Below are 27,487 nucleotides of genomic sequence, written 5' to 3'. Positions count from 1 at the left end.
AAGCTAAGCCCAGCGCATGGGCTGGCTGCTGATGATGTAAGCCGTGACACAAGGGGCCCAGCAAGCTAGGCTTGTGGGCTGTGGACCAGAAACTAGGGCTACAAGCCCGTGGTTGTGAAGCATCAAGCCCTACATGGGTTGCGCAAGTAGTCCAAGGGCATCAGGGTGATGCCATCCCATGGTGAGACAAAAAACATACCCAATTGTCAAAACTAAGGTTTCAGAAAACCCTTAATTTGCTTATAATTTAATTTTATATTTTGACTCACAAATTCCACATAACAATTTAATTGTGCGATGTATGAAACAAATATATGAACATATACAATATATATATATATATATATATATATATATATATCGAAAGGAAAATATAAACATAGAGGGGCTCATGCATCATTGGGAATGTTTTCATGCTTCATGGACGTTTCAAATATCTTCTTTTATTTTAAGCGTACCTGATTAGCAGAATACGAATAAGCTTGTGAATTTGGTGGATGATAGCCTCCTCTAACAATGCGTCAATCCCTTAGCTTTTGGCAAGAGCATGCTGATAACGTGTTGTAGGCCTATTTGATTGAACGATCTAGGGTTTAGAGAGAGAGAGGGGGTCGGCCACTATTAGATAGAAGATAGATTGATTTAATTATGAGGTGTGTTTGATTCACCTCATTGTGCTCTTATTTATAGTAGTAGGAAGGGTAAAACATTTCCCTTTAGGATTACAACATTTAATAGGTAATCTAATCCTAATAGGAATATAAGATACATTCCCAGATTCCCTAGGATTTACACAATCACATTCCTATTCTAAATATGACTGCAACATAAACTAAATTGAATTAACATTAGAAAGAGAATCATTGGGCCGAATGCAGGAGCCCAGGCTGATTTTGTACGAGCTTCAGCCCAAAGGCAATATGACTAACAAGAGGGAACTTGACGAAACTTACATGCAAGAAGACTTTAATTGGATCCAAGGGGAAAGATATATTAAAATAGATAACAAAAAAGCTACTTCAACAGGGGAGAGAAAGACATATATTTATTAGGTAGAGGCTAAGTATTAGTCTCACATCAAAAATATAACAAATAATATTATCGAGAAAAAAATATAACAAATAATATATATTTTTTTAATAAATGATAGTATATACACTAAGGAGGTTTGGTGAGCTTAGCCTCACAATGGGCAAACAGTAATGTGGTTTAAATTGACCTTTGATAGCAATAATGTAGTTAGATTTTTGCAAAAGATAGTGTAGTTCAAATTCGCCTTTTGCAAAAATTGACACGCCCCGATCCCGATATCCCTCTCATATCAGGATGGGCACGTGCTAGCCAACACCCGAGGGTGACGAAGCCATTTTCTACATGCCTACAAGAAAATATGTAATTAGAAAGACAAATGCTGATGCATGAACATGTTCAGAGCATACAACCAATTACGAATAATATGAAAGAATTATAATAAAAGGTATGAACAAGGGAATGAGTCATACATAGAAGAGACTCGAAGATACCTAAGCGGAAATGCCCTGATGCCGGGATCGTTTGCCTCGAATCTAACTCCTGAGGGGGCGCAAAACCAAAAAGGTTAGTGGACCAAAGTTTATAATAATAATACTAATAATAGGAAAATCATTTTCTTTATGAACATACTAACCCCCTGTTTTGAAAGCACGTGTATAGTACTACATAGTAAGTTTTCTGAAAACTCTGGCATGCCATGAAAAGCATTCATAAATCATGTATGTGAAATACAATGCTCAACAATGGTGTTATCGCCCCACGAAGGAAAATCCATAAAACCTCTGTCAATCACATCAATGAGATACTCAACTAGGGGTACAATAGTCGCCCGAAGGCAGTACTTGTTCATCACCCAAAGGTAAAGCTAAATAACATATCCATCACCCGAAGGTAAAGCTAAATAATATAGCATAACATACACACATAAACTAGTCGTGGCTAGTGAAGCTGTCCGACACTAGTTTCGCCAGTGAAGCTAGGGGTATAAATATCTCACTACTCCTCTATTGTGTCATATGGCCATAGACGTCATACCCATGTTGTGTGTATGTGCCATATGATAACCCATTAGCTAAGCATAGAAACATTTCTCAAAATCTTATTTTAAAACACCACAGCTCAAAAGCTCAAAACATCATTTCATAAATCCATAGTAAGTCATAATCATAAATCCATAAAATTAATCATATTCGCAATCCATAAAATTTCATATACAAAAATTCCATATTTCGTAACCTTTAGTAAAACGTAATTTCGATAAATCATAATTAATGCATAAGTGTAAAATCAAGAAATCATACTTTTCGTGAATGCAATCCTAATATTTTATAAAAACATGCAAATTAAGAAGGGATCCACTCACAAGTATTCCACTACTGGAGAACCGCTCGAACTGGTGTCACTTCACACCGACACACCTAAACAGAAATAGGGACCATTTAGTAAAACTCTACTAAAACGTTAGAATTTGGGAAAACGGACAGTGGATTCGGATTCAACACATCAAAAAACCTATGAAGGGACCTTGGTTTCCCCACACGCGCCGCCGTATGAGCCTTCACGAGGCGGCTGCCCGGAAGGCCACGCACCGCAGCAAGCGGCTGCCCGAAAGGCCACGCACCGCAGCAAGCGGCAATTTCCAGTGACAAAAATCTGATTTTCCGACCAACTCCAAAAATTACCAAATTTTGCAGGAATGTAGAGCTCATCAAGGGGAATAACTTTCATACCTAGGCCGAAGTCCAATTCAGCAAGGAAACGCATGAAAACACCCTCGATCCATCAAAACCCTAGAAATGGGTGGTTGTTGATTCATCTTCCCCGATGTTCCGACGCACCAACCAAAACTTGGGACTTGTTCCTGGGTTTAAGATGAGTGGATTGATGGTGGTGGTCACCGATGAAGGCTACAAGATCGGTGAATCGCCGTTCGTGGCGCTCTCAAACCCCACTCGTCGTTCTCTATGATATGGAACCAAAACCTCATCAATCTTAGGTGGAAAATGGAGAGGGAAGGCCGATGTGAAGTTTCTAGGTGGTAGGTGGCTGCGAATCGTCGGAAAAACGCTGGAGATGGGGTCGAAAAATCAAGCAGGGTGTTCGGGTCAGAACTGGGTCACGATGGGGGAGTCGGGCCAGGTCGCAGGTCGAAGGGAGGTCCGGGTTGGCTATTTCTTCCCTTCCCTCCATTCCCTCATTTTTCTCATCTCTCATTGGTTCACTCTCCTCCTTTCTTCCCCTATTGGGCAGTTTTCTCCTCCTTTCTCTCCTCTTATTTCTATCACAGCCACACACATGGCACTAGATTATGCCCCAACAAAATCTGGCGCCTTCCAGATTTATGGTCAAATGACCATTTTGCCCTCAACACCTTCGTTCGTTAATAACTCTTTCGTTATAACTCCAAATTTGATTTCGCTTACGCCCACGCGTTCGTAGCGATGAGTACTATAAGGATATGCCAAGAAAATGGATCTTACGTGACACAACAATGTGGTTAACAAAAGTCAACATTTTTACCTCGAAGGGCATTTTCGTAATTTCACATTTTAAAATTATAAAAACCGTAATATTTAGGGACAAGTCGTTACAAACTAAGACCTATCACTTACAAATGAAGAGAAACACCACTGGACCGAAGTACTAAATGGATAAAATAATATACAATTTATAATTATGGGAATATTAATATCATCGAAATCCTTTATGATTAAATTTCACACATAGTAATAAGTTATTAAATTATGAATAATATCGATATTGTTGGTGATGAGTCATGTTGACCCAAAAAATTTATCCTATCTTGCACTTGAGTCTGCCATGCATTGTTGTCGTATCTTGAAACGAGATCCCATGGTTGCGAACTGTTGCCGCCTTGAACCACTGCACAAACCCAAACCTAGAAAGCATAAAATCAATTGCGTCACCCCCACATCGCACAAGACCCAATTGCTTTGAACCACTGCAAACCACTGGGGGATGAACGCTGCCAAAGGAAAATCCTTAATTTCCCCTTTCTTCACATTAGGTTTTGCCCTAATTTGGGGGCTTTTCATTTGCTTCCTATCGTGAAGATTGGATGTGCTTCCTGTCAAAAACCATTTTTTTTCTTTTTCTTTTTTATCCGATTGCCAAACACAGTGTAAATAATACAATCATTAGTATGATAGTATACCAAACGCCGGACTAATTTAGGGGTGGTTTGGGAATGATGTGCTTAAAAAAAAAACACCCTGGAAAAAAAACTGTGAGGATTTTAAATGTTTGGTAAACTGAAAAAAAAAAAAGACTTATTTTGGAAGCTGCTGTGAGAATAAGCTGAAATCAAAGGAAAAAGCTAAAGCTGTTATTTGCAGCTTTGGAAAACTGGCTTTTTTTCAAAGCACACGAAGCTACAATGCTCCTTTAATGAAAAGACCCACTATCAGACTGCTTTTTTTTTCCAAAAGCACTTTTACAAAAAAGTTTACCAAACACTCTGCTGATTTATTTCACAGCCGCTTATTCTCACAGCACAACCGCTTATTCTCACAGCAGCTTTTTTTCAAAGCACAGCAATACCAAACAAGCCCTTAGTCAATACTATCGGTGACTATTTATCCTATCCGATTAAAATAGTCAGTACAGTCCAAGCTGCTAGACAAGGCATGCTCTCTCCTGCTTGAAGTTGCAAGATTTATGCGTTCAACTACTTCTAAGTGTAATCAAGAGATATTTGGACTTCAATAAGTATCTGTCTGAGTTTGTCTATCGAATCTAATCACTCGATGATATGAAGCTACACGTTCCTGCACTTCTGTCTGCTAGAGTATAGCACAAAACAGAGATGAAAGTGCTGATAGAAGGGTTTCACAAAAGCCGCAGGTAGACCTTAAACAAATCAACAGCCCACTCACGAAAACTTTGACTGAATTTGAATATCAAATCTAATCAATACGAAAGATTTTCATGATATGGAGATGCAAGTTGATGCAAAATCTTCATTTATAACTGGAGATGGGGATGCAAGTTTAAGTCATAGACTCATAGAGACACAATCTCAGTTCAAATTCAGAGTTAAGGGACTGCAGAAAGACCACGATGGAAAAGTAAACATTTTGCATGATCTCCATAAGTTATAACTAAGTAAATAGGCAATGTCAACTCATAAACTAACAAATAAGATCATCATTTCAATACCAGAATAAAATACACAACAATCAAAATTCTTCCAGACGACTCAATATGGATAGCCATACTTGCCCGGATGTATTGAATCCCACCGCAAAGCCTGTCATTCGCCTGCAGCCTGTTATCCCGAATCACTCTGCTGCTTTCTTACTTCTCTTGGCCTTCTTCAGGTTTGCTTCTGTGCTCTTCAACTTTTCATCTTCACTCTTCCTCTTCTCCTTCTTTCCAACAGACTCTTTACTCTTTCTCTTCTCTTTCTTTCCAATAGACTCTTTTCCTCGAGCCGACGAATCATCTACTTTCTTCTTTGTAAGATTTTTTTTCTTCTCTTTCAAGGACAACCCATCTTTCTTATGATTGACAGTGGCACCATCTTCTTCTCCTGCCTTCGCCGACCTTTTCAACTTCTTCTCACCAATAACCTTTTCCCCCTTTAACTCAGTATCATCTTTCGCCTTAGCTGATTTCTTCAACCTTTTCTCACCCTTCAACTCACCAGCAACTTTTTCTTTCTTCCTCTTCTTCTTCCCCAATTCGCCACTGTCTGGTTCATCATTCTCGCTTTGCTTACCTTCCCCAATGTCCACACCACCAACAATACCGAAATCATCATCATCAAGCACCTCGCCAACATGGCTATCCAAATACCTCACTTCATGAATCCTACCCTTCTTCTTACTCTTCTTCTCACTCTTCAAATCCTTGCTCTCACTCTTATCAACCTCTTTCACCTCCTTCTCACCTTCCACAACACCCTTCTCTCCCTCAATCTTCAATGTCACATCTGGAACCGCCTGATAAACCGGCAACGCAAGCGATTCAAACAACTTCAAATGAAACGACCTCACACCTCCCCAATTTTTCGGCACAATCTCCACTATCCCATTAATCGCCGCAACCGCATTCTCCACAATCTCATCAATGCTCATCGAAACTTTCGCAACCCTCACCACACTACACGTCCCTGTACTCAAGAACAACAAAGCCGACCCACAAATCTTATCCACCTGCTCCTTCCAATTCTTGTGCTGCAAGTCCACCGGCACCGGAATCTTCTTCTTCTTAAAGAAGTGCTTCCCCAAATACTTCGGCAGCAACGGCACAATCCGCTTATCAGCCAGAAACATATCATAAGAATACATCAGCTTCCTCTTGGCCTCAAAGGGCACGTAATCGCTCTTGAGCTTCGAAAGCTTCAAGATTTTCGCCACGGGTATGTTTTCGGCCTTGATTTTCTTCTCGATGAAGTCCTTGGTGAGGTCGGACTTGGGTCCGTCGTCGTATATCAGGCAGAGCTCGGAGAGTTGGGAGTGGAGGGGATTTGGGAGGGGGATTTTGTAGGCGTTGACGCGACCCTTTGGCGGGATTTTCTTAAGGGTGAGAACTAGGTAGGCGAACTCGTCGGATTCCAGGAGATCGGGGTTCTGGGTCTGCAGCTTGTCGTTCCGCCATTTGATGAGGGCGTTTACGGCTTTCCGCACAGTTTGGGCGATCGATTTGGTGGGTTTTGTGGCGGAAGGTGGAGGCGCTGGAGTGGTGGCGGCCATGGAGGCGGAGGAAGAGAGTAAGCAGTGGAGTAGGAAGAGATAAAGGGACGATGTTTTGCTAGGGTTTTAAGGAGAAGGAAGATTAAACTGTGGAAGGATATGACCTTTTTGGGGGTTTAGGGTTTTTGGGAGAAAGTAGGGATTGAGAATTGTAATGTTGATTTGGGCTGTAAAAATGGGGTTCAGTAGGGTTTGATTGATTCTTGTGTTTGGCCCGAATTATAATTGGGCTGAGAAAATAAGTGGTTAAGTTTAGGCCTTGTTTGGTTTCAATACAAAAAGCAAATCATGGCAAGGTATGTTCAAATTCCAATCATGGTAGTTATGGAGAAAAATTAGTTAAGACAGTTTTGGAGTGCCACTTAGTACTACGGTATTGATATGAGAAATGCTAAGAGGATTCTTTCAAAAATGAAACTCTTCGATATCTCACACATTAACGTCAATTTTCGTGCCAACATTATAAAACAATGTGCAAAAAACATAGGATACCATAGAGTCCATAGAGAGTGCTACTTTTGAGAAGGACCGCTTAGCCTTTCTCATTGTGATATTTATCTTCAGTTGTAAGTGAAAGAATTTTAAGTTTAAATCTTCATCCCTTACTATAAATAACAAATTCGATCCAATAATTATCTCTATACTTTATTGTAAATACATTGTTATATAAAAATACAATAAAAGGACAACTTTAGACTTGGTAGGTTTCCATTAATGTTTAGGACATGGTCCCTCATTTCACAATCTTGAGATGACCCCTCACATGGTCCCTTAGGTACCGTTTGGTACGTGAGACGGGACGAAACGGAGTGAGAAAAGATGTTCCGTCCTACGTTTCGTGCGCCTAAAACGGGTGGAACGTTCTGTTCCATGGGACGAATTTTGGATGAATTTTCGTTCTGCCTCACCCCCTGGAACGACTCGTTCCACATCCGTGGAACACAAAATTATAACATCTTCGTCTCCTTCTTCTTCCTCCTTGTTTCCATCCGACGGCATCTTTCCTCCCTCTCCGTTCCATCCCGTCCTGTCCCGTCCCTTCCAGTCCCATTATGTTCCATCCCGTCCCATCTATATACAAAATGATACCTTCATGTCGATTGTTTGGCATAAAAGTTATAACTACCAACCCCCTAGTGTAATGTTATTCATACTATATTTTTGTATCATATTTTCATATCATCTTAGGTGACATTTGATGTGGACAGCCACATCATTTGAATTAATCAGATTTTTAAATTTAGTTGATTATTTAATAAACTAATAATTAAGAAAAACTAGTTAATTAAATGACGATTGTGGTATACAAGAAGTCTTTCTTCTTCTTTTCTTTGGATTTTGCAAATTTTTCAAATGATGTGGCTGTCCACATTATATGTCACCTAAGGTGGTATAGAAATGTGGTACAAAAACATGGCTTGAATAACATTACTCCTCAGTATTTACAAGTTTTTTCCTCTCATAATCGCTTTTGTATCTCAGTTGAGCAGTCGCCCATACACTTTGTTTGTGAATTTGATTTTCCATCTCTATTATTATTAATGTTCAAAAAGAAAAAAAATCATACAAGTTCCGGTGACAAAATGACAGAAAAAAACTCATTTGGATTAGTTAGTTAAGACAGTGTTTTCGTCCCCTTGCACTTAAGTTCAAATTCTGACTTTCTATAAATTAGAACAGTTTATAATATAATTTTGTAAATAAAAGAACAAAGGAACTCATGAAGTCCTTCCCCTCCCCAAGAACTTATCTTTGTATCAAAAAAGAAAACAATAAACTTAAAACACGGACTATGCATTGGGAAACTTTAGCGATCAAAACAAAGCAAACAAAAATTCCTTTGGAATATAGAATACTTTAAGGTTTTAAGCGTTAAATCTTGATTTTTATGTTTTTGACGAGAACAATAGTTAAAATCAAGAGTATCAGATGTTTTGAATCAGCGTATAAATTCCGCAAAGCAAAACGATGGGGTATGGGTATGGCCCCATGACATTCATCATCGAAACCACTGGAACGTTACATTGGGGGTGGTGCGACTCTTGTGACTCTTGATTGTGTTGTATCGCTCAGACTCCCGCCTTTATAACTTGTGAAGGGCCACGTCCCATGCTCTGCCTGCAAAATGCAAGTACCGACAACGTTGTGGTTGGTTGAGTTCCCTCCTTAACGGTTTCAATTTCAAAACACGTTAGAAGTTCTAACTTAGAACTCATCGCGTTCTCTCTCTCTCTCTCTCTACGTTCTTAGCAACCAGTCAACAAATCAAACCATGCCTCCACGTTCAAAGAAAATCACATCAAAACTACTTGCCAAGAAAAAAACCATCCGCCAATCTCCCCCTACCCTTCAACCCCAACAAGTCCCAAGTTCTCTCTCTCTCTCTCTCTCTCTCTCTCTCTCTCTCTCTCTCTCTAGGAATCCAATTTTCTTATTTGTTTAATTGGCAATTGGCGATTGGATTCCACATCGGTTGACTTGTTATACATTTCTCATTCATCTATCTGTAATTTGCCAACTCCTTTTAGTTTGCTTTATCTTCACTTTCTACTTGGTTAAATTAGCAATTTTGTAACTTGACTATATTTTGTGAAAGTCATTCTTTTAATCAATATTCATTTGCAGAGGAGGAGGAGCAGAAAGTTTCTGCAGATCTTAACGAAATGGCGGATTCTTCGAATGGGAAGTTGGAGGGCGCAGAAAATGTTCAACCGGAGGATGTTGGCGACTCAAAACCTGTGGTTGAATCTGTGAGGGACATAGCCATCGATGACTGTTCCGAGCCGGTAAAGGAAACCCGCGATGTTGCTGATGATTCGAGTTCGAGTTCAAGTAGTAGTTCGGATGAAGAGGCGGAAGGTGCTCGAGTGGCGAATGATTCAGGGGAAGTGGAGGGGACCGAAGAAGTTGTTGTCTCGGTTGTTGAGACGGTTGAATCTATGTACAATCATTTGGATCAAGGTTGTGTTGTAGTGGAAACCAAGGTGGAGGAGGAGAAAGTCGCGGCGTCTTTGGATGAGACTGGTGAATCTTCGCCGGCCATCACGGAGGAGGTGTCGAAACAGATTGAGGAAAAAACATTGTCAGATGCGGAAGAGAGTAATGGGGTTGCTCTAGTCGAAACCGATCTGGTGTCCAAGGAGGTTGAAGAATCATGTGCTCCAGTCATAACAGACGTGGTGTCGAAAGGAAGTGAAGAAGCAGTAGTGCCTTGTTCCGATGAGAAGGAAGCGGTTCCTGCTGCTCTTGCAGATATTGTGTCAAAGGGGATCGAGGAAACAAAGTTACCGGTTTCCGAAGAGCAAATTGGGGATTCATCGGGTACTGCTTACAAGGAAGGGGTTCCTGCAGTCGAATCAGCTGATGCCGGGCAAGATCATGGCAAGGCTGAGATCCCCGAAAGCACAGGAAATCCGGTAATTAATTAAGTTGCTTAAATTGTTGTAACTTTTGTAGCTTACATAAAATTCTTTTCAAATCAATGACTACTTGTTTGTTTCTCTGTTGGCAGTCGATTGTAACTGTCGCCGGACACCCCCTGCAGCCGACCTCATGGAAGAATTGCTGTGGACTCTTCGAAATTCTGCACCGAAGATCTGATAGATAATTCAAGGTAATTAAATGAAGATATCTTCCTAAAATAATTAGTTGAACTTGAAGCACCATCACTAGTTCAGACTATGTACTTGATTTCTTTCGTTTCGATCCGACTACGTTGCTGTTCTGCCTGTTTTTTCTTATGTCAAAAGTTGTCCTTGAGAGGTATTGGAATATGCTGTCAAGTGCTGTCATGTTTTGGCATATGAACTCTTGTATATTGGAATATTGCTTCATAAACATGGCTTTACGGTTAGTAGGTGGCCTATAATGTATGGGTCTATCAGTAGTCACACGTATGCACATATAAGTTGCCTTGGAGATAGTTAATCAGCGTGGGAGCAACTGTCAGCCGTTGATCGAAGCGGTTTTTACGCATCAATGGCTGATAGTTGTCCACGCACACCTCCATGACTGTCAGTTGCATTCATCGTGCTAAACACTTTGTTTCTTAAACTCTGGGCTAACTGTAAACCTGAGCTTAGTCAAGTTGACTATATCAGTGTACTCCCTCCCTCTGCACCCAAGTTCGAATTCTCTTTCCCGTAATTTAGATGAATTTAGAGTAGAATCATATCATTTGTCAATAAACCATGGGCTAACTGTATCTTCTTTTCCGATTTCTATTCTTCAGAAACGAAGCATTACCGCTGGTGCAACTGAGCCATGAAGGTTGCACAGCTAACCCTAAATCTAATTAGTGTTTGAGATTTAGAGCTTAATTTTGTGTTAGCTGCTGAGGATATGAGATTGGTTTTCGTGATTTCGTGTGGAGTGAATTCCGTTATTTCGTGTGGAGTGAATTCCGTTATCTGGTATATTTTTTGTATTTACTAAAGACTCGTTCTTTTATATTCCTTTCAATGATTTGTATGTACTAAAGATTTCACTTATATTTTTTATTTTTTATTTGGTCAAGGATTTGTTACCAAATGTACATCATGTACACATTGATGGTCAATGCTAAAGACAGGTTCAGGCTTGAGTCTTCAATTATTAACTGTTAGGGTCCGTGATACAACAATATTTTTACTTGCATACACCATTTTCTCTCATCACGAGATTAGTCATGATAGATTTACACCGACAGGCGGATGGTTGTGCATGTAAAGCGAACCTAAATGGCCCAAGGGTACACCACCAGATCTTGGAGTTGAAAAACCGTTGCAACGAGGCGATATTGAGTGCTCAAACGCACATTTCTTTTGCTATATTGAAGTGAATGAAACCATCAACTATCATAATTCTAACTCATTACGCCATCCTCATCACTTATTTACTCAAACTCTCACTCAATCACACTATTGAAACAAACTGCAATGACACAAAACAAAAGATAAAGCAGTTCTACTTGCTTTCTGCACAAGTTTATGAGTTGGTTAGCAAGAAATCCTCAAGGACGAGAGAAACTTCGATCAGAGAGGGGTTATACACCTGGTTTTATTCAAGTTTTAGCCCTAAATGACGCGGTGAAGTCAACCTTATAATGGGCGACTTCACCATGTCACTTAGGGCGCAGGCTTACATGAACAGAAGATTAACTTCGCAGAAAAAAGGTTCTAACTTGCATAAAAAAATGAACATGAACAAACAAAATTTCATGAATGCAGCAAATGATCACTGCATAATGTTGCTGATCCTCGAAAGGAAGTACACAACAGTTAACCAAGACAACGGAATTGCACATAATTGGTAGAATTCAGAACCCAGCACAACCCCGAGCAGGGAGACAAATGGGGAGCAACATGGCACCATAAGTGATGGTTCCTAGCTCGACTATTAAACGTCAACTTTTCTTCAAAAACTACTAAACGGAACTTTTAAGGAAAGTTGTATGAATTCGAGATATCAAATTAACAATGTGCTTAAAAACCATCCAATAATTAGCAGAAACACCTAGGAAAATGATAAACACACACCTTTTATAGCTTCCTACACACCCCTGGCTAATCATGTCCGTTGTTTTCGTTTGATTTATTCAATCCGATGGCCTGGAACAAAGAGGGGTGTGGGAAAAGCTATAAAACGTGTGTAAAATCAGCTCCCAAACACCTAATGCAAAATATGTATTATTCAAGCAATTCAAAATGGCTTGGAGCACGCAGTGTACGAATACAAAATAGTTATAGCCAAAGTATGAACTACATATAGTTATAGCCAAAGTATGAACTACATATATGGATTTTTTTCAAACAAAGCAAGCAAAAGCTAAACAAAACATCGTTCCAAAATGATAGAGCTAACAAGATCGGCTCGCAAGAAAACCAAAGCCAACAAAAAAGATTCAGTAATTCTAACAAAATTGCGACATGCTCTTAACCAAATAAAAACCCTAACCTCTAGCGTTAAACCTGCCTGGATTTTTTTCCTCTATACCGCATTGCAATCCAATCACCTCTGCCTTACATACAACACATAGACAACAGCAGCTGCCGCGGCAACAACGACCCCAGTAGACCCTGCCACAACTGGCAAGCTCAATCCTTTCGACCCCGTCTCTCCACCTTCCAGAATCTCCTTCATTTCATTCGCAGTACCATTAATGGCCTCAACAGTCCTCTCCTTCAATCCAGTAATAACCTTCTCAGCATCCATGACGTCCTTCTGTAATTGTCCCATCTTCATTTCCATGGCTCTGCACTTATCCTCCGATTCCCTCAGCGCTGCCTCGACATTGACCCTCTCGTTCACTCTCTTCCCGAATTCAGCACTGTTCTTCGCAACAACTGACTCCAAATCCTCCACTTTCTTCTTGAACAAGATAAGCTCGCTCTCTTTCTCATCAAGTCTCTCTCTCATCTCCTCCTCAACCCTAATTTTCTTGCTCTTCTCCTCAGTCTCCTTCACTTCCAAAACCCCAATCTTCCTCTCCAATTCCCTAACTCTCTTCTCGCTATCAGCCTTCGCCTTCTTCAGGCTCTCGACCTCCTTCTCCAAGCTATCAATTTTCTCCCCCTTCTCTTCCAACTCACGCTTCAGCTCCGCAACTTCGTGATTCGCGTCCTCCCCTTCGGCCATGGCGGAGATCAGATCGTGTTGGAGCCTCGCTACCTCAGTCTCAAGCTCGATCGCTCTATTCGCAACCGATTCCAGCACATCTTTCCCCTCCTCAGTCCGTTCGATCTCCAACTCCATCTCCCTGAGCCTCTCCTTCGTCTCCTTCTCGCTGCTCTTCAATTTCTCGATCTCCACCGTCAATTCCTGGATTTTCTCCTTAGTCTCCTTGTTCTCACGCTGCAGCTCAAGCTTCTCCCCCTCCAAACCCTCGACCTTGCGGCCCAACCCCGCCGCCTGATCGGCATCGAAGAAATCCTCAGCCTGATCGTCCACGATTTCAACCGTCTTCTTCTCTGCCATTCTAACCCTAAAACACACACAAACAAACAGACAACAGAACGCCAATCACAATCCGCCAATAAAAACTACAAAATTTCAAAAATCCCTGTTTGGCAACCGAGAATATCACAGCCACTTTTCTTGCAGTTTTTTTATTTTCTCGGGAAACGAAAGCATGAGAGAGAGAGAGAGAGAGAGACAGAGAGAAAAAACCTGAAAGCAATCAGCAATGGCGGTTCAGTGATCTGCGAGCGTGCGTAGGATGAGAATGTTGCGAGTAAACAGGGGGCGATAGAGTTTTAGGGTTTCTGCTGCTGACAAATTTCCATTATCCCTTTTTCGTCTACTTTTTTCTGTAGAATTAGAATTAGACCGTAGAATCTAATTATCTCTGTCGAGGAACGGACGGCTGAGAGTCGTGGATGGTGCGGTGCACGTGTTTACAGTTATGGGGACAAATACGGTGCGCCACATTTTATACATATCATAAGCTAGTATAACCAAACAATATTATCAATACTCATATACTTATAATGAGATGTAGGCTTAGTCTCACAATTGACTAATAATAATGTAATTTAAATTCTTCTTTGACGAGTATTAAACCTAAGATATTTCCCTTATAAATGAAGAGAAATATCACTAGACACTGTAGTACTAAGTTGCAAAATGACTTCTCCTCTTTTTAGTAAAGTTTATTTTCTTGAAAAAAAAAGATAGCATAAATTTGGGAGCTTTAGATAAAAGAGAAAAATATACATTATATTTCAGATAACTCGATTAGATTTTTAAACATTTCAAGGAGACCAAAAAATAAAAACCTAAAGCACAGTCCAAGAACGATTTACAAGGTAGTACACTCGGATACAGAACACTTCGATGTCCAAAGGCTCACAAAAAACGAAGTTAAGACGCCAAGCGTCTGAAAGGCAGAAAAGGGTACGTATGCCAACTTACTTTGAAAGGCATGGTCTCTAGATAGCTACCCATCTTCAAGGGCAACAAGTCATTTCCAATGCTAGTTAGAGACAATTGTGGGACTATGATTTCCAAGGCCAAAGTACGACGGATCGGAGTACACCTACCTCAGAAATCTAGTTCAGGGACTCAACAACTTTCATCGTGAAGTTAACTAAACGGATCAGCAATGCCACCATTAGTTGGTCGAATTCTGTCGACTTCATTGAGATAAACCATTCTTGTTCTGCAAGATTTGGGAACCTAATCCAACATGAATCAGTAGGTTTCCTATAACCTTGGAGTCCGTCGACTTCACTGAGATAAACCATTCTTGTTTCGCAAGATTCGGGAACCTAATCTAGCATGGAATTAGCAGGTTTCCTATAACCTTGGAGTCCTTACAATCTAAGGATTGACGTGTGTCTCAAGTGATCACAGTCATAAGAAGATACAATATCTACTTCCTATATATCCTCATGGATCTCCCGATAATGTTTGTCTCTGATAACACAATCTCTACACACCTATTATCTTGCCTATTTCTTGAATTTTAATATAGCTTACTGACTTGAACATCGGAAAGCCTTTAACCAGCACACACCCACCCTCCCCCGCGTCCTAGGCTTGATTACGATTGTGTGTTCTGATTCGAGCATTTCCATTACTTATGGCAATGCGCAAATTTAATTCCAAAAGTATAAATAATTCAAGAATATTACAAATTACATGGGTGTGCAGAAAAATATAAAAAAATTAATTGAGGGTGCTTAAAAATCCAACAGGATCCTCTCCGGATCCTTTTGGTGAGGATCCTAAGGATCCGTGAATCATGTACGTTCATCGTATATCGTGCGGTCAGTTTTCGTCAAGTACTGTTTGTGTTTAATTTTAAATAAAAATATTTAAAATGATTTCTGACCGCATGATTTACAATGAAAGGACATGATCTACGAATTTCTGAGATCCTCACAAAGAGGATCCGGCAAGGATCCCCGATTCCTAAAAAATATGGTTCACAAAGAAACCACTCTTTAAATAGGGCTCACAATTCAAAGAGGCCCATTGTAATTAATCTATGTTGAAACACAAAACAACCAAAACCAAGCCCAATCTTGTATCATCCATTGTCCAAAGAAGTATATTTAATCTTTCTCCATATTGTACTTGTTGGAAAACATTTGAATCAAACAAAGCATGGAAATGGAGAGGGGCAGAAGACGAACACAAGAGTATGGGCAAAGCCTGCAGTATTTATTTGGTTTGCCGTAACCCTAAAGAAAAATAAATGGAAGAAACAAGGTTAATTTTACAGGCGGTACAGACAGAGATCAATACAGGTTGTCCAAGGTCCAACATATATGTCTGGGCGGGCTGTTCCTTTCTCGAATGCAGGTCGTTGTTTAATAATACCATGAATGTTCCACGAGAGGACCACCTGCAACTTGCAGACAGAGCTAGCTTTTCTTTTTCTTCTAATATCTTGTAAGACAACACCCCCACTACCACTTTTCCTTTGTTTTTCTTCTTATCTTTCTTAATTCATCACTCTGAGTGCAAGCAAATGAAACGAAGGCTCCATAATTTGCATGTATGTATGCATGCACCCGTTGCAATTGGATACTTGGATGGTGGGTTCCAACTACAGCACCCATAAATTTTTGCATCTCAACGTCTCAACTTGCTTTTGCTTGTTTGGCGCAACATGAAAGTGGAAACTAGGCCACCATATGTAGATGCAGATGTGTTACATCCACGTCCAATTTATTTTATATGAGTCTAGAAGATTCGACTTGTATTTCAACACTCTGTTATCTTAACTTGTTAAACAATACTTCTAAACTACGTCAAAAGCGCGTTCAAAATACTCGTAAATGATTCTTGCAATGGTTACGTGGTAAAATGCTTTCAAGTTATAATTAAAAGCAATTTGTTCTTTGGCACCATGGGCAGAACTTGCCCCTACAAAACCGGTTTGATTTGATCATCAGTTGCCAATAATCGAATGCCAAAAAGTGGCAAATCCAGTTACGTGCTTTGACTAAACTAGTATAACCTTAAGACATTAGATTTGTCAAGTCCAAAGTCTAACATTTGAAACTTGAAAGGTTGCACAAAGCCACAATCGATGACATCAGCAAGTATGTATTTTTTGGCTCAACATCGTGGGTGACAAACATGATTATCCCCCCGAAAAATCTCAAAACTAATCTAAATCACCAACTTTATAATGTTATTATTGACGAGTAAAAGGGGACACAATGCTCCAAATAATGAATCAAATTAGTTGAACTCGCACGCAGATTATGCATGGTGACTTGGTATGAAGAAAAAAAAAAAAGATATAAACACAATTGTATGTCACCTCAAGAAATACCATTTATGGTTTAGGTTTATAATGATCTTATTAATGATTGATTTTTATTGGTCGCCTCCTTCTAATTTTGCTCTTTAAGGCTGAGGTTGACGATCTCATAATTGATTGACTCTTGTCAATCGTTTCCTTTATAATTTGGCTCTTTTGGACTGAGGTAACGATCTCATTATTGATTGTCTCTTATTGATGGCTCTTTTCAAAAAAGGTTTACTATCTCATTATTGATTGACTCTTGTCGGTCATTGCTCTCTAATTTAACTCTTTTTGCTGCTATTTACATTACACCAAAATTAGTTATGTATTTATTGCCAAATATTCACTCTCTCACTTTCTACTCTAACTCATGTGTAATACAACATGAAAAAGATTAATTCTCATAGCCTAGATTACTTAAATTAAGCCTCAAAACTTAAATTATTGGCATGTGTGTTGCAGTTGATGTATATTTTAAGGAGGCTAGTTACAATAATTGATTAACATTAAGTTCAAAATAAAGTCAAAAACACCATTTGGAAGTTACCTTTGGACCTCATTTTCCTAAACTACACTATTATTAATGTTTCATATGTACAGGAGGGGGCCAAAATCAATATATAGCATTAAAGTTTGGTCATTGAGAGTAGCTCACTAACCACATGCTAACCATCTTCTAATTTCTTTACTTAGGACACTAATTGCCACTAGTTTCCTCAGTAAACAAACAAAACAAATAAACAAAAGAGATCAAGCATTTTATATATATAATGCCTGCAAAAGTGTATCATCACAATCTCCTTGCCCTTCCAAATACACTCATATTTCTGCATTTGCAGCACTCATGAAATTCCTGCAAATTATGATCCAGTTATAAAATAACTAACTGGTTAATGCTTGATTGCTCCGGTGTAGCAAAAGGGCTTTTATATATATATATATATATATATATATATATATATATATATATCTTTAGTACTAGAGAACCTTGATCTTTTCCTATCCATTTGTTCATTACAAAAATATTAAAAAATTACCATTATAAAGAAGAAAGAAAGGTGGAAAAAGTAGGAAAAAAAAAGCTAGCCAAGTAACCCAACAAATAAAATCGAAAATTTATAGAAAAAAAGGATTTCATTCATCTGTCATGGAACCTGATTAAGAACTTTTCAAACTCCCAATCAGCAAGAGATCCCATAATTTAATTAATTAAGAACTAATTAATCAATTCAACCTCCAAACTTCCTCCTCTCCTTCTCCAAACCTTCAACCAAGCTGGCAAGTGCTTTCATGGCTTTGAGCTGACCCTGCAACGCCATTATGTACCCAGCAGTCTCTTCAAAAAGCTCGTCCACCCCGCGCGACTCACCGCCGGGAACAATCCTCTGCAACGCCTCAATCTTCCTCTCCACCTCCTCCTTCTCACCGTCCTCCTCCTCTTGACATGCAATCTTTACATCGTTGACCATATCACCCTTCATGCTCTGTTTTCTGCTTCTTCTGTGAGTCGAATCCGCAGCTGTCTGCAGCCGGTTTATGCTGGGTAAAGATTCATGCACCGCATTACCCATGCGGGGTTTTTGCTGGGTTTTTCTGTGTTTCCTCTTGAATGTGGGTTTGGGTAGCTGGGTTTGTGTTAGGGTTTGAGTCTGAGCTTCATCCATTGATGAAGAAATACAGTGGAGAGGAGAGTCAGAGAGAGAGAGAGAGAGAGAGAGGTGTGTGTAACTTATGACTTTGTAAAGTGAAGGAGGAATTGCCGTTAAATTATTGTTGAGCTGCTAGTAATGTCAATGCCAACGAAGCTTTAGGCCCACAAAGTTTTTGGCTTCCCAAGCCCTAGCTAGCTTGTTTCTGGATATGGAGTCTAGTGCCCTTACTCTTCACGAGTCTAGTCGAGCGCGCTGGCTTGGTTATTAAGTTATCAAGACAAATGCTATGTAAATCTGAAATGCTGAGGAGATTCTCAAAAGTATAATTCTTTGTGAACTCTTTGTTACTTTATGTTTTGTACAATTTTTTGTAATGCTGATATGAAAATTACGTTAGGTGGTTGATAATCTTGTATAACTTCATGGTACTAGAGTCAAAATTTAACTCTTTTCTCCACACTAAGGGGTTGAGAGGTGAACTCTTATATTTAGTCAGTCATAAATTATAATATGGTTTAAATTTTTCTTAAGAGAGAATCGACTTACCAATGAAAAAAAATACATTTAAACCGTGTACTAAGTGGCCACTAATTCGGTATTAAACAATAAGAAATAAATAAAAACAAATGGTAAAGAGACCCAAACCACCAGGGGGTGGATTTGGATAGTCCAAAAAAAACTCCAAGGAATCGGGTGCGGGTGGCCTCACAGTAGCATAGGGTATAGGGGAAAGTGGAGGGTCCCACGGTAGAAAACAAAGGGAAAGAGAGAGCACATGTGATCACATGATTTTCTCGAACCTAACACCGCCCATGTGCCTCAGTGCCGCCCCACCCGAACACAGAACCTCTCCGAAAAAATTATAAATCATGAAAAATCATTTTAATTTATCTTTTTTTTCTGAAAATTATAGTAATGAAATTATCTTTATGAATCAAAAGATAGTGAAAATATTACTTAATTTTTTATCACACAAAAAAAATAATGGTAATAATGTAATTTCAAATGTTCAAATTTTACTGTTTTTTTTTATTGAAACCTCACATAAAGATAATGTTAAAATACCTTTAATATTATTTAAAAAAAAACCAAAAACAAAAACAAAAACCTCTTACTCACCCCACGTTATCTCTCCCTCTATCCTTCTCACTTTTAAAAAAAAATGTGTAGGCAAATACTAATATCATTTATAACAACAAAACAGATGGGTTGGAAGAAGAAGAATATGACACTACAACATCAACTATCAAATTAACATCTTACATTTATCGTTTAACATCTGAATTAAAAATACTTTAATAATTCAATCATTCACGACCATTAATTTATAAAAATTAATTTAAAATTTTATTCTTTCCAGCATTACCGTTATCCATAACTGACCTTTTCTTGGGTTGAAGATGGTGAGGAGTGAGTGAATGAGGTGTTTATGGCGAAGGAGTGGTGGTGTTTCCAAGGAGGAAACAGCGGGTAGTTGGTTCATTGGGATTGGTAGAGAGAGATTCGGTGTTGTTGGGCATATGGGCTACGTGTGATCAGAGCCACCCAAATCCTACATCCTCTTTTGTTGCTGTCACATTCACACACCACATCCTCTTGTGATCATACTATACTTTATTATTCGACCCAAAAAATAAATAATTTAATAACATATCTCGGATCGCAAATCACAATCAAAATCAAATCGGATTTTGTTTTTAATTTTATTTACTTATTGCATCATAAATACTATCAGTATTGTTTTCTTTTTTGCGATCCGTACTCGAGTCAAGTACAAACTTGTGCAGGACCAGGTTGGGTGAGGTCTATAGGCGAAGTACGAACTCAATCGTTACTCAGGAGAAAAATTTATCCAAACTAGTTTTTATTATATACAAGTGAGAAAATTGTTTTTAAGAAACGGTTATAGATAAGTTTTTCTCGTTCTCGGTTGTGCAACAATTAATGATGTATGAAGAAATAACAATCTATTTGATAGAGCTTTTGTATGGAAAGATACACTCATTTGTCGAGGGAGATGAATTTAGAAATAACAACCAGATTCATTAGTTTAGAAATGAAAAGACGAGTCACTGAAGTGATGGATGCGATGAATGTACAAGAAGGTGCAACCGTGGAACAAGAGTTACACATGTTCAAGGGTTACAACCATATTCAACAGGAATTACACATAAAGTCACCATCAGCGATTAATCCGGAAGTGGAGGAGAATGCATGTGGATGTGGGGGAGGGAGGGAGGGAAGGAGGGAAGAAGACGAGGGTAGGCTGGGTCCATGTGATGGTGCTCATGGGGACAAAACATTCGAGCAAAGGGGGCCATAATCCATATGGCGCAGCTGCACCTGCACCTGCACATGCAACACCGCAAAAGTCGGGAGAAAGAAGAAGCTGTCAAGTAATAGGCCTAATGGTTATGGCCCAAACTCTCCTTTGGTGGGCCGGCCTAGACGGCATTAATACTGGGCTTTGAGTGTTTAACTGGCCAACCAGAGCAAGATGGAACGTTGACACTGAATCGCGTTTGAACTTCGGTATTATGTTCCAAGTCATGAGACCAAATCTTTTGCATCCAAAATTAAGTGGTTGACTCGTACTTATTATCTTAATTTTCTTTTACATTTTGTTGTCATAAATTTAATGTGTCAAAACACTTATTAAGTCCCTCAAACGCCCGATTAGGACTAGTCCTGTTTGGTACAAGACGACATTGAGAGTGAGCTGCGAGTATCAAACCGGCAAAGCAGTACTCCGCACTCCGTAGAGGCTCCCACTATGTGGAGAGGAACTTACATGTAACTCGTTAAGGTATCTCGTGATAGGCTTGAGATACCGCCACTGACGACGGCATAGCATACCACTACGTTAGCGTTTCACTCGCATGTAAGTCTCTCTGCAGTCATCTGCATACATCGTGACTTGTGGAATGCTGGCCAAATTGGCATATAAAACCACCGTAAGAAATTTCCATGTGCAATTGTTGCAACCAAAGCACACCATGCTTGGCATGCAAGTTATGCTTTTTTCTGGTCATATTAACTCACACAATCACGTCAAAAGCAAAGAGAGTATCATTTCTGAATTTTATTGTATAACCTTTGCTGACATATAGTTTCTTCAACGAAAGATAAACGTACTCGTATCTAAACATCACCAGAGAAAGCTGGCTCTCTTAAGGAAAGCACCACCTCGCTTGGCCGCTTTCCTCACAACCTTCCCTTGGCGTGCTTTTCGATCCCTTTGACGATGGAGCCTCCCTGCCACGAATGAACTCTGGAACTCCTTAATCCATTAGGCACCACTTCCATGACCCAAGTCTCGTGATTATTCTTCCCTAATACATCCTTGACATGCCAAACTGAACAGTTCCAACCTTACGGTGGGCTGCTGCAGTGGTAGCAGCAGGGTCAATCCCACCATATGGAGCCTTTGTCTGCAGGTAGTGGGTGTCAATAGCAATTCGATCATGATGTTCCACTTTAGGGACTCCCACCCGAGTCATAAAAAATGGGTTGGAGTCTATGCTGATAGCTACATCTGGTGCCACTTTCGCTGCCATGCCACAATGTGCAGCTTGCTTGGCTTGAGAGGACAAGTCCCTCTCACCTTCCACTGCAGATCTTTCTTGATTTCCAGCACTGGGCTTGCGGTAACAATAAGCAGGAGGGACAGCCTGAGGGGGAAGTACCGAACCTCTAACTAGTGTCCTCCGGTCATAGGCATCTTTCATCATGCTCCCATTATCGCATTGTGCAACAGGTCCAACAACTCTTCCTGGTTTGGCTGGATAAGTGCCCAAAAGCCAGTTAAAACTACGTGGAAAAATAAGAAACGAATGGAATTGCTGCAAATTCTAAAAGGTTATCGAGAGTACCCAAAGAAATTCTTTGTGGTGTTTGCATGGTTCTTGATATATTTACATGAACTGCTTCCGAATCCCTTGAATTCCTGTAAGCCTCCTCAGCATTTTTCTGATCTTTCAAAAATGCATAATTTTGTTGCTCTTTAGGAGGGACCGTATTTGAATGTACAATTGTGGATCTGTATTTAACACATTCGAAATTATCATAACCATAGACAATTGGATAAAAATCATACGCGCAGCTTTGCCAGGAATGGAAGTCATAAGATGAAGATATCCTAGCACTATAAAAGGGATAGAACAATAGGCTCGACTACTTGGTGATCACTGGCAATAACTAACAAGGAGATGTCCTCCAAAGGGATTGTTTGATATTAGAGGCCGGGCAAGTAACAGGACATTCCATTTAGCGCTTAGAAAACGACTAACTTGCCTAACGATAGATCCCACCTTGTCCTATCAAGGTGATGACGATGCATCAACAGTTGGCACACATCATTTTGAGAGCAGCTTGTGAATATGTGAAAAACTAAACAAAAGTAAATTATATTTTACCTAGGAAGTGACACGTGCTTTCGTTCAAGCGGTATAACTGGACCACTTTTACCCCCATTCTCCTCAAGGTGTGCAAACTGCTTTCTAAATTGATCCACAGCACTGCGTACAAATACAGACAAACATTAGGGCAAAGAACATAAAGAACCTTAACCAATTTATACAACAAAATGTGAATACTAAAAGAAAATATGGCTGCTCGAACCTTGGATAGAGAAAATTAGTTCTCTCAGTTCCATTTATGTAGTCTTTTAGCAATTGAGGATGGTACTCCAATATCTCCCGGAAAATTAACTCTCGTATGTCTTCCTTTGTGACCCTTCGCCTTTCAAATTCAAACTCCATCTTCGTAATTGGCTGGCACGATGGTTCCCTCTCAACTCTTGACAGTCCCTTAAAATAAGGATCAGCGAGTGCCTGGTGAAAAATAAAATGCGGAGTTCAGCACATTCACTATAAATTGGCTGGGTATATGCACTAGCTAGATTTTTCACATGTTTTCTAATTCTAGAAAATGGCTGGATATATGCACTGGCACGTGTGAAAAGAAATACAAAGAAAGCAGATAGTCTAGTATGTTATGACAAACCTCTTGGGCAGTTGGACGGTCCTTGGGATCAAAGGCAAGCAATCTTTCCAGAAGTCGTAGTGCTAAAGGATCAGCATTTGGAAATTTTTGTGCGAAGCACACAGGTTGTTTTTTCCTCATACTGGTTAAGTATCTCCTTGCCTTTTCATTTCGAACCTGCATTTAAAAGAAGTACTTATCAAGCTTAGGCACAAGCATAAATTAAAGAGAAAAAGAAAGCATTGTATCAGAAAAAGACGGGTTACCCGGGATATGGTATCTAGTGATGGTGTCCCAAGAAGATCAGTCATCAAATCCAGCTGGTGAACAACATTCTTTCCAGGAAAAAGTGGCTTCCCTGTCAATACCTCAGCAAAGATGCAGCCTATACTCCATACATCAATCGCAGGGGTATACTGCATTCACATGCTTTCACAAATTAATAGGAAGAAAAAAATAGAGTACTTGCTCATGAACTAGGATCTTATTAGAAAGTGATTTACACAAACAACAGGCATGCCACAATTCCCCTAAGTTCAAAGTAATGATCGTAAGAATGCAGCTGTTATGTGTTGCATTTGGATGCACTACCTTAGCCAAATGACAGTATGGAAGCTGGGCTGAGTTACTAAACCCAGATCAACAGACTTGTAAACTCGTGCCTACTTAAACTGTAATGGAATAAAATTGTACAAGAGAATCTTTGAGAAGGTCTACCTTAGAGAAAAAGGATCCACAGAGCTCTGGAGCTCTATACCATCTAGTTGCAACATAATCCTGCAGTTGTCCCCAAAAATTATGAAAATGTATTAGTGCTATATTTAAAACATAATGTTGGAAACGTTGTCACATGCTCTGAAAATCACTCTAGCACTGATAAAATACATAAAATCACAAAATTACGTACTGTCCAAAATATTGTCGTAGGCGTATCATTGAAAGCAACTCTTGCTAGCCCAAAATCGCAAATTTTAAGCTTACAATTTGCATTTGCCAATATGTTCTTCGGTTTCAAATCTCGATGGTAGACATTTGCTGCAGTCAAATTAGATTATCAGATATGTCCAAAATATCCCAGAATCCTCCACCAACCCCACTCCCCAACCAGAAAAATGAAAGACACGGAGGAGGGGAAGGAGAGAGAACAAAAATAGAGAATCCCGATCATAAGAGTACACTAACAAAACAAAATGCAGAACAGACCAATCAACTAGAAACACCACGGAACTCAAGAACATATGTGCAGATACACACAAAGAAGAGTGAGAAGTACCGGTGTGAATATACTTCAATGCACGAAGCAGCTGGTAAAGAAAGAACTGATAGTGTTCTCGTGTCAGATCATCATTAGCTTTGATAACTTGATGAAGATCTGATTCCATGAGCTCAAAAACAACATAGATGTCTTTAAAGTCTCTTCGAGAAGGTGGTAGCATAATGTGCTTAATTTCAACAATGTCGGGATGTCGTAGAAGTCTGAGAAGCTTTATCTCACGAAGAATACGAGCGGCATCAGATATATGCTCAAAAATGTCATGTATTTTTTTTATTGCCACTTTTTCTCCCGTATGTGTGTCTATTGCTGAGCAAACAACACCATAGCTTCCCTTCCCGATAACTTCCTGAATTTTGTACCGATTGGCATCACCGTAATCCGAGAAGAAGTCCATCTCTGTTTGATTCTGTTGCATTGACTCCATTCAATCAGAATACAGTACAAAAAAAATAAGTCATATGATCAAAGAGTACCATATAATTCTAAACGAAAATGAGCATAGGAGTTTTTTGTATAACTATACAACAAGTCTGAGCACAAAGATATCAGACTGACAAACAAAGTTACAAGAATAGCACACATTGACATACATACATATACATATACATATATATATATATATATATATTATCATACGTCGTCGCTCTTAATAATACAGTTTTAAAAATATCATAAGATACGATGCAATCACTACAATATTTCTAATATGTTCCAACTTCCAGATTATATGATAATTCACACTAACCATGATGATAGAGTTATAAGATCGTACTAAATCCCCTGTGGTTTAATCATATAAGGACAATATCTAAAAGTCCTAAATGTCAACTTCAAGAAAATTTAAAAAAGAACAAAAAAATAAAAAAAATAAAACAGAAAACAAAAAAGAGCACAACAAATACCTCAAATTTTTACAACCATTCCGGCAGTTTTAGCAGTAAAGGGCCAGGCAAAGAAAATTGACAGAAATAAAAACTGATGCACAAAAACGAGATATATAAAAGGCCCCGCGGAGAGAAATATCATTTTATTAGAGAGGAATCTAGTCAAGAAATAGAGGGACAGAGAGCCATGAAATTGGCATATAATGATCTCAAAAGAGAAGCATAAGCACCAGAATAAGAATGAAAACGTAATCTTTCAAAGGAACGCATTAACTTATGCCGTTATCCATTATGAGTCCATGACTGTTTACATAAAACAAAAATTGAATCAAACAGCTGCTACTTGTAGATAAGTAAGATCAAAAAACCAGTAAGTACGTTACATTTTTAGCTTAACATACATATGTCCCACTCAATCAGCAGACCAAAAAACTCCAATTCAAATCTCAATTTGCACAAAGATCTCAACTTTCAGGACAAACCAAAGAATAATACAATTTGACTGCACCAAATTTTACAAACATGAATCAAATCAAGTTTCAATAAATAAAACAAGATTGCAGTTATTGATACATAATTACTTCAACAAATCAAAGAACTGGAACAATTAAGAGATTAAGTAACAGAAACCAATTGAAAGTCACCTTCTTGGAGTGATCCTGCTGCATTTCTGTGTCAAACCCAGAACTCGAAATCTCGAAAACTCGAAAAACTGAGCCGAAAAGCTGTTAGCCAGCTGAGATCAAGCAAATATAGAAAGAACCCAGGTCCTCAAATCCCACAAGGACTCAGCCACATTTGCCCCACCTCCCCCTGCTCCTTATGACAAGCCCACAATCCCACCTTACTGTCAATCCCAACTTCACCCAGCATAGAACCCACAAGACCAAATCCTTCATGCACTCCTCCAATTCCGATTGCAATCCTCCCAAAACCTCACTCACTGAGCAATACCAATAAGGCAGCCCACCAACTACCACCATAAAGCACCCAACACATAAAGCTTTAACATTTTCCAATCCTGAAGCAAAACCCACAAAATAAATTGTACCCTTATGCAATTTAACTTGGTTTCGAAGGAGAATGGGAAGAAAGATGAAGAAAAAGCGACAGTTGGATAGCCACAGAGCTCGTATTATGCAAGATCTGTTAACACCGACAAAAGGGGTGAGAGGACTCACAGAGAAGAGAGAGGGAGAGAGATGTGAGGAATAAATCTAGGGGGGGAGGGGGGGTGGGCAAGGCAAGTTGATGGCGTGGTATGCTATCGTGATCGTATGCAGAAACGTATGGATACGGAAATAAAATATGTAAATGATGGAGATATACAGAAAGGCGGTGGATATGCAATTGAGAGGAAATGTAGGGTTTGTTCCGAATAATCCTAGTTTTGAGAGTGAGTATGGAGAAATTTTCAAATATTAGGTATTTAAGGGCTGGTTTGGTATTGTTGTGCTTTGAAAAAAAACTGCTGTGAGAATAAGCGGCTGTTCTGTGAGAATAAGCGGCTGTGAAATAAATCAGCAGAGTGTTTGGTAAACTTTTTTGTAAAAGTGCTTTTGGGAAAAAAAGCAGTCTAATAGTGGATCTTTTCATTAAAGAAGCACTGTAGCTCCGTGTGCTTTGAAAAAAAGCCAGTTTTCCAAAGCTACAAATAGCAGCTTCAGCTTTTTCCTTTGATTTCAGCTTATTCTCACAGCAGC

The 27,487-nt window shown here is 39.3% G+C and overlaps 5 protein-coding genes across 6 annotated transcripts; 1 reads left to right on the top strand and 4 right to left on the bottom strand.

Moving 5' to 3' along the window:
- Positions 1-5,115: 5,115 nt before the first annotated feature.
- On the bottom strand, positions 5,116-6,869 carry LOC126611196 (uncharacterized). The gene has a single exon (XM_050279390.1). It carries the CDS (start codon positions 6,747-6,749, stop codon positions 5,334-5,336), a length of 1,416 nt encoding a protein of 471 aa, XP_050135347.1. The 5' UTR covers positions 6,750-6,869; the 3' UTR covers positions 5,116-5,333.
- Positions 6,870-8,863: 1,994 nt separating this feature from the next.
- LOC126611194 (uncharacterized) lies at positions 8,864-11,339 on the top strand. 2 transcript variants are annotated; one of them, XM_050279387.1, is made up of 4 exons: positions 8,864-9,118; positions 9,375-10,165; positions 10,261-10,362; positions 10,981-11,339. In XM_050279387.1, the coding sequence occupies exons 1-3, from the start codon at positions 9,022-9,024 to the stop codon at positions 10,354-10,356; spliced, it is 984 nt and encodes a 327-aa protein (XP_050135344.1). In that variant the 5' UTR covers positions 8,864-9,021; the 3' UTR covers positions 10,357-10,362; positions 10,981-11,339. The 2 variants fall into 2 exon arrangements, with proteins under 2 accessions (XP_050135344.1, XP_050135345.1); XM_050279388.1 differs by lacking the exon at positions 8,864-9,118 and adding an exon at positions 9,125-9,255.
- A 1,158-nt stretch (positions 11,340-12,497) lies between these two features.
- LOC126611195 (peroxisomal and mitochondrial division factor 2-like) lies at positions 12,498-14,056 on the bottom strand. Its single transcript, XM_050279389.1, has 2 exons — positions 13,896-14,056; positions 12,498-13,710 (listed from the first exon to the last, which is right to left on the bottom strand). Exon 2 carries the CDS (start codon positions 13,701-13,703, stop codon positions 12,738-12,740), a length of 966 nt encoding a protein of 321 aa, XP_050135346.1. The 5' UTR covers positions 13,704-13,710; positions 13,896-14,056; the 3' UTR covers positions 12,498-12,737.
- A 4,024-nt stretch (positions 14,057-18,080) lies between these two features.
- Positions 18,081-19,013, bottom strand: LOC126611193 (transcription factor PAR2-like). The gene has a single exon (XM_050279385.1). It carries the CDS (start codon positions 18,651-18,653, stop codon positions 18,219-18,221), a length of 435 nt encoding a protein of 144 aa, XP_050135342.1. The 5' UTR covers positions 18,654-19,013; the 3' UTR covers positions 18,081-18,218.
- Positions 19,014-21,692: 2,679 nt separating this feature from the next.
- On the bottom strand, positions 21,693-27,006 carry LOC126611192 (mitogen-activated protein kinase 20-like). Its single transcript, XM_050279384.1, has 10 exons — positions 26,429-27,006; positions 24,898-25,306; positions 24,532-24,659; positions 24,342-24,401; positions 23,891-24,040; positions 23,646-23,801; positions 23,262-23,473; positions 23,057-23,158; positions 22,514-22,680; positions 21,693-22,422 (listed from the first exon to the last, which is right to left on the bottom strand). Exons 1-10 carry the CDS (start codon positions 26,450-26,452, stop codon positions 21,974-21,976), a joined length of 1,857 nt encoding a protein of 618 aa, XP_050135341.1. The 5' UTR covers positions 26,453-27,006; the 3' UTR covers positions 21,693-21,973.
- Between the last annotated feature and the right edge of the window lie 481 nt (positions 27,007-27,487).

Source organism: Malus sylvestris, chromosome 17 (genome assembly GCF_916048215.2).
Source record: "Malus sylvestris chromosome 17, drMalSylv7.2, whole genome shotgun sequence".
NCBI lineage: Eukaryota > Viridiplantae > Streptophyta > Magnoliopsida > Rosales > Rosaceae > Malus > Malus sylvestris.
The sequence above is the reverse complement of the archived record's forward strand: the minus strand, read 5'-3'. Positions and strand labels throughout refer to the sequence as shown.

Coding starts and splice junctions, on each gene's coding strand:
- LOC126611192 (XM_050279384.1), bottom strand. CDS start 26,452: ATGCAGCAGGATCACTCCAAGAAG. Junction 25,307..26,428: donor AGCAGGATCACTCCAAGAAG/GTGACTTTCAAT, acceptor TCAATGCAACAG/AATCAAACAGAGATGGACTT. Junction 22,423..22,513: donor ACCACAAAGAATTTCTTTGG/GTACTCTCGATA, acceptor GCACTTATCCAG/CCAAACCAGGAAGAGTTGTT.
- LOC126611196 (XM_050279390.1), bottom strand. CDS start 6,749: ATGGCCGCCACCACTCCAGCGCCTCCACCTTCCGCCACAAAACCCACC.
- LOC126611193 (XM_050279385.1), bottom strand. CDS start 18,653: ATGGATGAAGCTCAGACTCAAACCCTAACACAAACCCAGCTACCCAAA.
- LOC126611194 (XM_050279387.1), top strand. CDS start 9,022: ATGCCTCCACGTTCAAAGAAAATCACATCAAAACTACTTGCCAAGAAA. Junction 9,119..9,374: donor TCAACCCCAACAAGTCCCAA/GTTCTCTCTCTC, acceptor ATTCATTTGCAG/AGGAGGAGGAGCAGAAAGTT. Junction 10,166..10,260: donor CCGAAAGCACAGGAAATCCG/GTAATTAATTAA, acceptor CTCTGTTGGCAG/TCGATTGTAACTGTCGCCGG.
- LOC126611195 (XM_050279389.1), bottom strand. CDS start 13,703: ATGGCAGAGAAGAAGACGGTTGAAATCGTGGACGATCAGGCTGAGGAT.